The sequence below is a fragment of the Euprymna scolopes genome, chromosome 45 (genome assembly GCF_053919585.1).
Source record: "Euprymna scolopes isolate OS-2025 chromosome 45, ASM5391958v1, whole genome shotgun sequence".
NCBI lineage: Eukaryota > Metazoa > Mollusca > Cephalopoda > Sepiida > Sepiolidae > Euprymna > Euprymna scolopes.
In genome coordinates, this window is record NC_136526.1 from 10292410 (window position 1) to 10307152 (window position 14743).

Below are 14743 nucleotides of genomic sequence, written 5' to 3' on the forward strand. Positions count from 1 at the left end.
ACATTAAAGTGGCACTGTGCTGTGCCTGGGGTAAAAAAAAAACCCAAAAAAATTTAAACAAAAAAAAAAATCTGAATCTCCTAACTGCATTCTCAGCAACTACTGCCATCCATAGTTATTGTCATCTCAACACGTTCTTAAAAGTCCAAGGAGGTATTCAACGTCTCTATCCGGGGCCCGTGGCGCAGTGGATAGAGACGTTGAATCTCTACGGTTTTGTCTGAAGATAGCGGTTTCAATCCTACCCAAGGCTGGCCAGAGGCTTACTTGGCCAAAACGTGGTGAGACGCAACAACTATGGAAGGCAGTAATTGCCGAGAATGCAGTTAGGAGATTCGGAGTTCCTATCTTGTCGCGAAACAACAACTAAGAAAGATGAGGATAATAGTCCGCAATAAATAAATTAATAAATAATTGTTACTTACAATTTGCATGGAAGTTTAAAGGTTCGTATAACCCTCACTTCTTGACGATCTGAACAACGTCTTCATCACAAAGGACATGGTCTTTTCCGACCTTCTGGGGTTGATGCTTTACTGAGCTACCCCAAACCAAAGCACTGAAAAAAAAAAAAAAAAGAAAGAAAAAAAAAAGATCAAAGATACGGTTATCAGGGATGTCAGTAGCCAACAACAAAGAAGGCTGAAAGTGAGATTGATTTCCCAACGGGGCCATGACCTCACTAATTTCCCAACTGATGGTTAGGGTTATGAAATGACAAAATGTAGGACAAATCTCTGGTGATTCAGCAAAAATCAGTCTTTGCTTAAAAAAAAATGTCAACTCTGGATAGTTCAGTCCTATCCGATTGAAATAATGAAGAAATAAAGGAGAAAAGATTTTGATGGTTGTTTATTTTGTTTTTTTAAACAAACGCATTTCAGGTGAAAACATTACATACTTGCATGTCATGGAAAAATTAGTATAAATTACAAACAAAAGAAAATGATCCAGTAGAAAAAAATTAAAATTAAAAAGAGAATTTATTCCGTTTTATCGTCTGTTTTTACGTGAAAGAGTTGTGCAACCAATTCAGTATCAAAAACAAGGGGGATAACCTTTGACTTAAATTGATAAATTAAAGGTCATCCATTTTAAAACCAAACATAATTTTGGATGACTTTTTTGTCAAAATTACATCTAGCAAAACTTCTAACGAATCATGTGTCGTAATTTTTAAAAATTTATTCTAAATTCACCATGACACGTAAGTATGTAATAATCGTTTTATTTTTAACTAAAAAAAAAAAAATCAAATTTCATGAGTAAGCAAAAAGGGACAGTTTCTACATCGCCATCTTGAAGAAACATAAGATAACTCCACAATAATTTAAACTTGTGAGATTAGTCTAAAATTTAGTATTAATCGTTTCAAATTATCTAAAAATGATTTTCTTTCTGAAAATAAAACTACCTGATTTATGTGACTTTTGGAATATGATCTTTTTGTTCTATCACGGAAACATACATCAAAGATTTTTCTCGGCAACCATCCAATATTTATTTCTGAGAAAAGTGTTAATTTGTTGCATATGAAAACTGTATATGACATGTGCATTGAAAGTTGGATCAAAGGGGGAGAACTTTGTCGTATGTTTCGCTAAAGTTACCCAATTATTTTCACATATCAAAAAACAAAAAAAAACAGTAAACAACCCCAAGAATACGAAACCAGAAATGAGGCCATCCATTTTTAAACCAAACATAATTTTGGATGACTTTCTTGGTCAAAATTACATCTATATATATATATATATATATATATATATATATATATATATATATATATATATATATGACACATGCATTGAAAGTTCAATCAAAGGGGGATAACTGTTGTATGTTTGACTAAAGTTATTCAGTAGGCATGAAGTTGTCATGTCACAGTAATGAACATATCCAAAACTTAAAAAAAAACGATGAGATAGAAAATTAATTATTAATGAAAACTGTTTTTGAAGACAATTAGCGAAAACAAAGTTTTGCAGAAAAAAAAGAAAAAAAAACATTACTAAGCTACCACCTTACATTCATTAATCCTTATCCTCGAATGGCCATTGGACCTTGATAAATGGTGACTCCCAAGTAAAAAAAAAGGGGGGCAGTTGTGTGTGTGCGTGTTCGATCAGAAAGTCAGAAACTACACAGTGCACATTCACAAAGTTCATATTCTTTTTCGGCATTTTCTCACAACGAATACGAACATACCTTGTTTCTTCCCTGTTAATGTACCTATTCACAATGCCTCCCAACGGGAAAGAGTTAGACACCAGGGTCGTTTTTTAATGTGGAGAAAAGGTACAAAAATAAAAAAATTGTCTCAGTCGTGAAGGACTGCTCCTCCACCGAAAGAGAACAAGAAATGGAAGCGCATCATCAGAAGAACAGATACTACACTTTGATCTTGGCCAAGAAAATTCGAAATATTGAATTTCAAACGAAACCAATGGTATCTACTTAATTGTCATGTCCCAGTAATGAGCATATCCAAAAATTATGAAAAACGATAGGGTAGAATATTAATTATTAATGAAAATAGGTTTCGAAAATTGAGTTTTGCAAAAAAAAAAAAAAAAAAAAAAAAAAAGGGAGGGGGGATGCGAGTTTTAATTTTAACAAAGGGGAGGTAAATATTTTTCTGAAAATCTGGGCCAATTTAGCAAAACTTAATTTCCCCTAATCGTCTTCAAAAGCTGTTTTCATTAATTACTAGTGAGGGGTACCCGGCGTTGCCCGGGTGTTTTTCGGGGTATGTGAAAAAACCCAGAAAATGTGAAAAATAAACGAAGCCTTCACGACGCACAGTTGGAAAAGTGTTTTAAAAAAAACAGGTGCGCGTTTTTGATTGACGTGATGGCGATAGGTATTCAGCAGTTAGAGTTTTGTGCGGGACAGTTTTGAATGAGGTGAATAAATCGGTTTATTTGTTTTTAAAAACCCGCTCCCTGTTTATTAGGAGGAGCGAAATGAAAGCTACAGTCTGATATGACGAAGTCGACATTGAACAAACGTTACTTAGTTCTCTTGAGACAACTGGCTTTCGGCCTGTGATTAGAGTCAAGTTTCGCTTTTTTTTATACCGAATGTAACGCGTGCCGATGCGGGAAATGTGGAATAATTAACGTTTGAAAGTCAATAAAATTAAATAGACAGGCGAGCTCCATGGGTAACTCTGAGATATTACAATTTATAGATGATATAAAAAGTTTTAAGAAGTTGCGAAATGAGCGCTTCTCTGAAAGAAGCCTTTTGCGGACATCGAGGAAAAGCGTACATACATACACACATACATTTTCGCTTTTATATATATAGATTATCGTTTCGTAATTTTGGTTTGTTGGTTGTTTTTGTTTTACGGCATATCAACCCCTTTTCAGGTCATTTAATGCCAAATCCAATGATTTTGAAGAAAATTTTTTTTTAATAGAATATATTTGCTTTTTTTGTTTTTCAAGTCGGTTTCTATTTAACCCATAGTTGGGACCCTAACAGGTACTACCACTCTGGGTCAGAGTGGACCTGGAAGTGATGGCAATTAAAGAGTGGCTCCACACGCTCCAAAACCCACAAGCTGGGGCCTCACCATCAGATATAGTTTAAGGTCATATCCAGGACCATGTAATTTTGGGATATTTTCATTACCGTGACACGACAATTCAGTAGATATCATTGCTTTCGCTTGAAATTCGATATTTCAAATTTCGCTAAAATAACGAAGAAGACAAAAAAAGGCAGTTGTTTGTGTGTGTGTGTGTGCGTCCCATCTTTAAATCAGAAACTACACAGTGTACATTCATGAAGTTTATATTCTTTGTCAGCATTGTCTCACACAGAATACGGACATATCTTGCTTCTTCTTTGTTAGTGTAGTGAAGTTTGAAAATTTGAAATATTGAATTTTAATTGAAACCAATGGTATCTACTGAATTCTCATGTCGGTAATAATTTATGAAAACTTAATTTTCGCTAATTGTCATCGAAAACTGTTTTCTTTAATAATTAATTTTCTACCTTATCGTTTTTCATAATTTTTGGATATGTTCATTACTGTGACGTGACAATTCAGTAGATACCATTGGTTTCGTTTGAAATTCAATATTTCAATGTTAGAATTTCGCTACACTAACCAACTAAGAAACTCAACAAAATCAAACACTCGGTTGAGTTGGGTATTCTTGGGTTCTATTATAACAAGGATTAGTTGCACCACATGCAGAACAACAGGTAACTGGTTGGTTGGTTGTTTTTGTTTTACGGCATATCAACCCTTTTCGGGTTATTTAATGCCGAATCCAAAGATTTTGAAGAAAAATTTTTTTAATAGAATATATTTGTTGTTTTCACGTCGATTTCTATTTAACCCATAACAGGTACTACCACTCCGGGTCAGAGTGGATCTGGGAGCAATGGTAATTAAAGGGTGGCTCCACACTCCCCAAAGCCCATAAGCTGGGGCCTCACCACTGGATATAGTTTAAGGACCCCCATTGAGGGACTTTTACCCTCTGCAGGGGGGCAGTCGGCGTATTCTAATGTCCTACCGACAGGGCCACAGGTAACTGGACTACACTATGTCACACTTTGATGATGGCAAACCATTCCTGTAATGATCGGGTCCCTGTTGATTTTGTGGTGGGAGTTTAGTTCTGTGCAGTTCTAGGAGGTCCAGGCTTCATCTTTCTTAGGCACCCTTACAAAGGAATGCCAACGGGGTTGCTAGGCACTTTTTGCAGGGGCACTGACTTATCAATCACACTTTCTGACCCTGGTGTCGGAGTTCTTGCAGTGGGGGAGAACTAAACATAATTTATAGTGTGTGTGTGTGTGTGTGTGTGGGGGGATATTGTAAAGAAAGTTTTTGATGCAAGGGAAGTAACTCTCGATCAGCAAGAAATTTATAAAGTTGTTCCAAATAGGAATCAGACGCTAAAACCAACCTAACTTGTAGTAAGTGACTAGTGTTTAGTCCGTAGTAGAACCAAGCCAAGCATACAAGGTCCCTCTCCACAAGTGAAAAATTTACTTTCACCATGACTAATGTTTGAGCAAAATTTAAAAAAAAAAAAAAAAAAGTGTGTGGTCATTGAGAAAAGTGCAAAAAAAAAAATTAACAGATGGAACGATTCGGGAGCAATTTTTACCCCTATAATGGACCCTGGAAGAATAACCAGAGTTATTCCGGAAAAGCCATTCTGGCAAAAAATTGATTTTCATCATAACTAATGTTTGAGCAAAATTTCAAAAAGAAAAAATAAAACAAAAAAACAAAACCAAGGTGTAGTGATTGAAAAAAGTGCGAACAAATGAACAGATGACGATTTGGGGCCAATTTTACCCCTTTAATGGCTGCTTGAAGGGCAACGAGAGTTATACCAGAAAATCCATTCCGGCAAAAATTTACTTTCACCATGACTAATGTTTGTGCAAAATTTAGAAAAAAAAAAAAAAAAAAAAATCCATGGTGTGGTTATTGAGAAAAGTGTGAACGGACGAACGGGAATAATTACTAGGTCCAATTTCTTTGTTGGAGGATGAAAAACAAATACACAATCAAATAAAACATAACTAAAACACAAATTACTAAACATAGTTTGTAGTGTAAAAGAAAGGTAGTTTGACATGTTTAGTTGTACCTATTTACAATGCCTCCCCACCGGACAGAGTTAGACACCAGGGTCGTTTTTTAACGTGGAGAAAAGGTACAAAAATAAAACTTGTCTCAGTCGTGAAGGATTTCTCTCCCTCTGAAAGAGAACGAGAAATGGAAGTGCCGCATCTGAAGAACAGATACTACACTTTGATCTTGGCCAAAAGGCCAAGTTTGTAGATATAAAAGAAAGGTGGTGATGCAAGGGAAGTAACTCTTGGTAAGAAATTTATCAAATTGTTCAAGATAGAAGTTGGATGCTAAAACCAACCCAACTTGTAATAAGTGAACAGTTCGTATTATAAAATTAAATACAAAATCAAATAAAGACTTCATCTTATATGGGGTGGGGGTGGGGGTCAAAAACAAAAATCTGTATAATGTATGTACCCATGACAGAATGAAAAATGTCATATTCCAAAAGTCACATAAACTGATCAAATAGTATTAGTTTTAACTAAGAAAACAACATTTTATGAGGATGTGAGAATGAAGTGTGGCGCTCTACCATCTTTAAAAAATAAAGGGAGATAATTTGAAATTTGAGAGATCAAAATAAGCCTTGTAATGGCTACGATTTGCCATTAATCACTTAAAATTGTAAAAAATAAAATAAAATAAGAAAATATTTTTTTATATAAAAAAGAAAAACTATAACAGCCGTTGCATTGTTGTTGTTATAAAAAAAAAAAATGTTTGATGCTAAAAGTAGATAGTGCATCCTTTGCTCAGATGGACGCAAACCTGGTTAAGATTTGAAAATTTGGTACGTGTACAGTTTTAATGAAGACATTAAAAATGGAAATATTTTAAAAAAATGTTATATTGTACGTACTCGTTATGGAATTGAGTTCTCTGAAAATAAATTCCACTTAATTTGAACAGGTATTTTTTGGGACAGCGAAAAAACAATTTTTTATGACAATGAGCTGAAGGTAGCCATGTTTGAATTTAAACATGTAGACGGAGGGAGGGAGGGATACGAGAAGATAACTCAGTATAAAGTGCGAACACCTCCCCTCTCCCCATGTTAAATAATAGTTTCTCTTCCTTCCTCGAGGTCTCAAAATCGAAACATGGCTACCTTTTGCTCGGTGTCATAAATTGTTTTTCTGCTGTAAAAAAAAACAAAAAAAAACTACCTAATTAAATTTTTTTTTTATTAACATGCTTAGTGTAGCATTGCAGACATCTTGATAGACAACTTCAAAGAAATGACCAATTTCTGCCTTCAAGTATGTGGATATTTTATAGTTAGACTAGCAAGGGTACTGGGCGTTGCCCAGGTTTTTAGAACAAGCGAAGTAATAACTCTGTTTAAATATTTAAAAAACGAACAAAAACAAAAAAACGTTTTAGGATGAAGGTAGGCTCGAACCCAAAGCCTTGAGGTTAATAGCCTGATGACATAACGACACAGCAAAGACTAACTTTAGATGAGTCGAAAATAAGTGTTTATAAACCCAGGTGGTTTTCTAGGTCAAATCTCATGCCATAGCAGCAGCAGCAGCAGGAGGAGAAGCAGGAGGAGCAGTAGAGAAAAAACGAATTCACATCTCAAATTTTGTTGTAAGATAAAAGTCGTTGAAATAAAAGACTTTTACTACGTCATTTCGTAAGCGTTACATATTATGATCTAGATAGCATATAAAAAGTTATAAGAAATAGTAACCCCCCTCCCACCTGGAATCCCAGCGAAAAAACTTTTGCGTACACACACACATTTTCGCTTTTATATATAAAAGTTAGATAGTCATTTTGTTTTTCATCCTGTTAATTGAACCTGGTTTAGTCACCGATAATCATAGCATTCTGTCAAAAACAATGACAATCTATAATATAAATCTCATCTGTCTGTTTAAATGTATGTATGTATGTTTGTATGTCTACCTAAACACACACACACGGTGCTAGTTGGCCGTTGACCCCGAAAAAGGGTTCATTCGCCCTTTGGTGTGTGTTTGTGTGTATGTGTGTGTTGGGGTGGAGAGGACTCCTGTAAACCGTGGTGAAGGTAACCTTTCTAGGAGAAGCAAATCCCTGATTTAAAAGACCATAAAGCGGGAGACCAGTACCCACATTAAGCTGGTCTGCAGTTTAACTTGTTGCTGGCTATCTTGCTCTTGCTTTTTGCTGGATCTCAACATTTTGAACCGAGAGAGAGACTTTGCTGTCGTACAAAGCTAAGACTCTGTAACATCATCTGTGTATGGATACTCCCTCAGGCATTTGTCTATAAAAGTGGTCCTGTGGCAATGGAAAAATTGTGATGCATGGAGGCTTGAAATTCTGGAAGCGTGTAATAATTGATCTCAATGACCGTCTTCGGTGTCATGCTTGCTTGAGCGTATGAATTCATTAGTAGGACTAAAAGAAAAAGTCATTTTTGGGCTCATTGACTTTAAGTGTCTGAGGGAGTGGCACTCGTCTGACAAGACGTTGCTATCATCATGTCTACCTAAAACTTTCAACAGAGGTGATGGACTTTCACGAGATTGGTATCGTTTTGAAGCTCAACCCTTCGGACGAATTGATTAAGTCGTTTTTCTTTTAATTAAGATTAAACAAATTTTATGAGCAAACAAAAAGAAAAAAAAAAAAAAGGAATTGTCTCGCATCGCCAACTTGAAGAAACAAGGGTAGATAACTCCACAATAATTCAAACTCGTGAGATCAGTTTTGTAATGCCTAAAATTCACCATTAATTGCTTAAAAAATTATTTTTTTTATAAAAATAAAACCATTAAACCAATTTACATGATTTTTGGAACATGATCTTTTTGTTCCATCACGGATGCATCACATCATAAGAATTTTTCTGTATTTTTTGTCTTTTAACATAGGGGAAAATTTTGCACAAGAACTTAAAAATTTTGTCAAGTCTGAAAATGAAACATAACCAAATAAAAGAGTAACACTTACTGCTTGAATTCACGCATAATATTCCGATGTATTTTATCGCAAAAGTCCTCAACGCTGCTATGGCCTTCTTTCAGTACGACGGGCGCGCTGTAATCTGGTAGTTGACCCTTTGGTTTTGTGTAACTAGAAATTTAAACAATAAAAATTATGACAAGAAATTGAAGTTGGAAGATAAAAAAAAATGTTCTGTTATGTAAAAAGAAGAATCGAAGAAATTATTATGAGATGCTATAATATGGTTCGTACAGATTTGCAATGTCCATTTTCAAGGCTTTTCAAAGTTCCTCAAGGCTTTCTCCTCACAAAATTCAAGTTTTCAAAACAAACTTTGGGGTTTATTTTTTGGACGAACATAAGTGTCTAATAAAGCGGTAAAATAGTGCTGGAGTTTATACAGGTTTTCAAAGTCCGTTTACAAAGTTTTTCAAGGCTTTCTCTAGACAAACAGTTTTCAGAACAAAATTCAATTTACAATCGACAACAATTTGAAGCAGTGGTAAAAAAATCAAATATATAACAAATAAAAGTTGCTTTAAAATCCACTTGCATAATTCTCTCTGATGTTCTGATTATATGCGAAGGTGGCCAACATGGCCCATCCTGGCTTTGAACCGCCTTTCTCAGTGGGGGCAGGCTGTTCTATTTTCACCTGGAGGATTAGCTTGCGAGCGTTCTTCTCTCTGATGACACTCAAATACATTTTTTTTTTACTTTTGAAATCACAACTCTATAATAATATGAAATCTGGACCAAATAAAATATCATACTTAAGTGTATTTTACGATTGGGCAAATTGTTTTGAAATTTAAGCTTTGTTTTACAACAAGACAGAGGTACGAAAAAGTGGTAAACAAACAAATATGCAACAAATAAATGTTACCAAAGGCAAGATAAGTTACTCAAGATTAGTTTTTGGCGTTTTAACTGATTTTAAAATTTGTTTTAAGTGTGAAACGTAAGTTGTGCTGAGCGCTTCAGTTGAAAAGAAACCAACATAGCGACAGGATGTTCTTTGGTGTCCTGTTAATTTGTCCAAAAACCGATAAAAAAAAAAAACAAGCAAAAGGAAAAAAAAAAAAAGCTGACATATCCCCTGAATAAATGTTACAATGTCACTGTGACATTTATTTGGTGGATTTCTGCCAGTATCAATTTTTGGGGGCAGTTTTTGACCAATTAACGAGATTCTAAAAGCAACAACATCCTGGCGTCATATTGGTTTTCGTTTCAACTGAATCAGCACAATTTACGTTTCACGCTTAAAACAAATTGAGAAAAGTGCAAGCAAATGAATGAACTTTTTATATATACTCCCTAGATTATAATATCTACGATTTACGAAACAAGGTTGCGTCTATCTTTTATTTGAGTGACTTTTGCACACTATTTTCACGGTATTTCTTATTCTCCACGTGTTTGTTTAGCTTTTCCGTATATGAGGGAAACTGAATCTGTATACAAACGAATCTCCCTGGCACTCGAGCTTTGATCAATGCGGGCAAAACCCGTCATATCAGGCAATTGCTATTCATTTGGACACTCCCCTTTTTTATGGGGAGCTGGTTTTCCCCAACATCTCGGGGAAACTGGCTTGCAGCCAAAGTTAAGTGCGGGATTTCATTCCCGTATGGCGTGATGTTTGACCTCATTAAATTCACACACCTGTCACTTAAATTTTTAATCGTTTAATTTCAACCATTCTCATTGCCGCTTCCCTCGTAGCGTCGCAGTAAGTTATCAGGCTATTCGCCTCAAGGTTCGAGCCTACCTGCCTCTCAAAACTTTTTTTTTCTTTTACACCTCCAAACACCTGGGCAATGCCGGGTATTCACGTTAGTTTATATAAAAGAAATTACTTACATCCTAACGAGCTGCAAATAATCCCAAAGTTTTTCCAAAAGGTCATCAAAGTTCCATTTATGATGAGCGGACAGCGGAACACAATGTGGGATCCGGTAAATAATATCCAGTTCCTGGCAACAGATGAAATGAAACGAAACAATTAAGGGGCACAACTATAACAACAATCATACAACTATATTGTCCTTTTGACTACTCTACACTCTTTAACCCTTATCCTTGAGTGGCCTATCGGCCTTGATAAGTGGTGACGTCTATGAAAAAAAAAAAAAAAACTTTATTGGGATTTTAGGGATTTATAGCACATAAACCTTGAAGGTCATTTGGTGCTTGTACAGCCGACAGAACAATTTTTTTTATATCGTTTTCGACATACTTCATTGCCATGCTGAAAATAGTAATATATCCAAAAATTACGAAAAATCAGAGTATAAGTATATTTATAATTAAAAGTAATTTATACGGAAAATGGGGTAAAATTGCATTTTTCTTAGACTTTATTGAGTAGATTGTAAGCATAAGGCACAGAGGCTGTTCTTGGTCTTCAGGCCAGGAGCGGAAAAGGAAGTAATCAGTTTTGGTCAATGTGGGGGGCAACCCTTCATATCAGACAATTGCTAATTTTGGATCCTTCCAGAGTGCCCCCTTGGGGGAGCTGGTTTTTCCTCCCCACATTAAAAAAAACGCCTCGTGCCTAATTTTCTCAGTGGGGAAGCAAATAAATAAAAAGCATCTAAATGCAGGGGACATAACTCCGAAAGGAATATTTTAGATTATTTGTGTTATGGCTGCAATATTCGTTCCTATTTACAGTGCCTCCCCACGAACAGATACTACACTGTGATCTTGTCTTGAAGGCCAAGTACGGTGTATCTGCAATATTTGTTACCTATAGCGATAGACTATTTATTTTTTTACTAAAAACACAATAGCAGTTGTTCTACTACATAAATTTTCATAATTTTTGGATATATTACTATTTTAGACATAACAATTAAGTATGTAATATTGTCTTTGCTTAAAACGATATATTTAAAAAATCGATTTGTCGGCTGTCAAGCACCGGTCATTTTGCGCTATGTATTTATATCATTTAAATAATTATTTAAATAATTTAGAACACTAAATAATCTGTATACCTAAAACAACACATGAACCTTCCTGGTCATTTCTTGCCGACAGATTGATTTTTTTTTAAAGCAAAAACAATTATGACATACGTAATTGTTATGCTGAAAATTGTAATATATCCAAAAATTACGTCATAATCACGTTCACACATCGGTTCCTGTAAGCAACGTTGAACCTGGTCAAGGTGCTGTTTTAGTCTCTACTTCAATCCCACATATAAGACCTTGGTCAATGTAGGGGCAACCCTTCATACCAATTGTCACTATCCAGCTCCCCTACTCCCCGGGGACTTGGTCGCCATTTCCCCTACACTCCTCACTTTAAAAATCGGCCTCGTGCCTAATTTGCTCAGTGGGGGAGCAAATATATACCTCAAAGTGTAGTATCTGTTCTTCAGATGCTGCACTTCCATTTCTTGTTCTCTTTCGGTGGAGGAGAAGTCCTTCACGACTGAGACAGTTTTTATTTTTGTACCTTTTCTCCACGTTAAAAAAACGACCCTGGTGTCTAACTCTGTCCCGTGGGGAGGCATAGTAAATAGGTACACACACAGACACAGCGACGAACGGACTTGGCGACGTTAAAAAAACGACCCTGGTGCTAACACTGTCCCGTGGGGAGGCATTGTAAATAGGTACAATTTGTCACTGTGAAGAGGGAGACAACTCTCGTTTACTAAAAGATTTGTCCATTTTTTTTTCATCTCATAATTTAGGACACAATATTTTTTTTTTTTTAAATCAAAACATTAAAAGAAGAAAGCTGCGACAAATTTTTATTTTAATCTAACAAAGTTGATAACACTAATACAAAATTACTTAATTTTACATAGATAACGTTCAAATTTGATCTCGAATAAAGTTCAGTTTAAGTAGTAATCGAACTGTGTTCCTTTTTCTTTTTAAAAATAAAGGAACAAAAAAAATAAAAATAAAGAAACAAAAACAAAAAAATAAAGAACAAAAAAAATTTAAAAATAAACGAACAAAAAATTTTTTTAAAAGATGGCCGATAATGTTACCTCGACTGAAATCTGATCAATTTTGTTGAGAATGTAGATGCAAGGAATGTAAACTCTGTTTCCTTCCACAACATCAATAAGGTCTTCGGCAGTGGCATCGTAGCGCAAGACAATATCTGCATTGTGGATGCGGTATTCTCCTAGGATCGTCTTCACAGTATCCAAATCCAATTCAGATTGGGACGTCTGGAAAGAAGATGAAAACGGAAATGATCAGGTTGAAACGAGCAATTAAAAGAAGGAAAAATTAAGGAAAAAAAAAAATGGGGAAAAAGAAAAAAAAAAGAAAAGAAAGCGGAAAAGAAAAAAAAACAGAAAAGACAAAAGAAAAAACTGAAAAGAAAAGAAAGAAAAACGGAAAAGAAAGAAAAACAGAAAAGAAAGAAAATAGGAAAAAAAGGATAAAAAAAGGAAAAAAAATAAAGGAAAAAGGAAAACAGAATAAAAAAGGTAAAAAGGAAAAATAAAGCAAAAAAAGGAAAAATAAAGGAAAAAGGGGCAAAAAAAGGAAAAGAGGGGAAAGGAAAAAAAAAGGAAAAAAAAGGAAAAATAAAGAAAAAAAAGGAAAAATAATAAAAAGGAGAAATAAAGGAAAAAAAGGGGGAAATAAAGGAAAAAAAAGGGAAACAAAAAAAAAGGAAAACAAAAACAAATCAAAGCAAAGAAACTTTTTCCATGCAAAATACGATCAACACAAGAAATGCCCTTTTTTCAACGCTTTTTTACAATTTGTCATTGTTCTGAGGGAGACAACTCTGTTCTACTAAGAGATTCATTCATTTTTTTTCATCCCGTAATTTAGAACGCTAATAATTCTGTCAATAAGTTTTCACAAGCAGTTTACAAAAAACATACTTGGAGAGAGGGGGGCACCACAACACTTCACCCCCCCCCCCTCCATAATGTAAACAGAATCTTTATGAAATACGAAACGGTTTTTCTGCTCAGTTAATGTCGGCGCGTTACTTACAGAAAAACGGTTAATTAAACTGCAGAAGCACCTGACTAAAAATCTATACAAGTTCTATAATTAAATACCCTTCCGCCAAGAAAAGGAACGAAAAACATAAAAGTATGTTTCTGTAAAAAATACTGCGAGCATTATTAGCGTCCTAGATAATGAGATGAAAAAAATGAACGAATCTCTTTGTAAAAGAGAGTTGTCTCCCTCAGAACAATGACAAATTGTAAAAAAGCGGCGTGAAAAGGGCATCACCTACTAGATTTCGAATGACAAATTGTAAAACAGCAGTCTTTTCTTCCCTGTACGTTGTGAGTCTGTTCCTACTCTATCATTATTTTCATGGCAAGTGCTCGCCTGAGCTTCAATCTATGATCCCCCTCCCTAGCCAAACTTTCACAAGAAACCCTTGTCTAGCTATAAGCTGGTTCTTACGACTCTTAGTGATAGCCAACAGACGGACAAGTAATAATGAAAGGTTCTTACCGTTGAAGTGAGATTAATTCCTCCTTTATCTTTCCGTCGGAAGTGAATGTTTGGTGGTGTTTTGTTGAGTCGGATACCAAATCCTTCCAATTCATATTCTATAAGTTTTTTATGCTGCAACGGCTTCAAGACATCGAGCACGATAAAGATAAGACTGCACGTACGAGCAACTGAAAAGCAGATAAACCGAATAATACCCATCAAAAACAAAATTTAAACCGCATTATCAGAATAGCCATGAGAGTACCTGGTCTTCAAATATGGCTAAGACAAATATACACAAACTTTTATTTTCTTTATCCAATGAAACCTGGTCTCACTTTTTTTATTTTTACCGGGGTGGGGGTTGGGTGTACGCCCAGCTTTTGCCCTGTCGTAAAATACGCTTAAATATGATATTTTAATTTGTCCAGATTTTGTATATATTTTTATAGAGTCGTGATTTCAAAAGTAAAGAAAAAATATTTGGGTGCCATCAGCTAGAATTGAAACCAAAAGCAAAACTGTAGCATTCAAAGCTGGTGATGTTACCACATTACCAACGTGACATGCATATGAACTGATCTGTATATCTATAAAAGTGAACGTGTCTGTGTGTCTGTCTGTCTGTGTACATTTCCCTATGCAATAACTCTGTCAATTTTAAGTCTACAGACTCGAAATTTGATATACAGGGTACTGAGATTTGGGAAAATCTTTATGATCAGTTTTCGGA

The 14743-nt window shown here is 35.1% G+C and overlaps 1 protein-coding gene across 1 annotated transcript in view; it reads right to left on the minus strand.

Annotated features, from left to right (window-relative positions):
• Window positions 1–406: 406 nt before the first annotated feature.
• The window catches only part of LOC145269245 (developmentally-regulated GTP-binding protein 1-like), a 51208-nt gene continuing 36871 nt past the window's right edge, over window positions 407–14743 (minus strand). The window contains exons 5-9 of the mRNA XM_080124868.1: window positions 14029–14198; window positions 12582–12767; window positions 10430–10542; window positions 8570–8692; window positions 407–559 (exon numbers count right to left, since the gene is read on the minus strand). Coding sequence (XP_079980994.1) covers window positions 460–559; window positions 8570–8692; window positions 10430–10542; window positions 12582–12767; window positions 14029–14198 — 692 coding nt within the window. The 3' untranslated portion in view covers window positions 407–459. The remainder of the gene's footprint in view (window positions 560–8569; window positions 8693–10429; window positions 10543–12581; window positions 12768–14028; window positions 14199–14743) is intronic.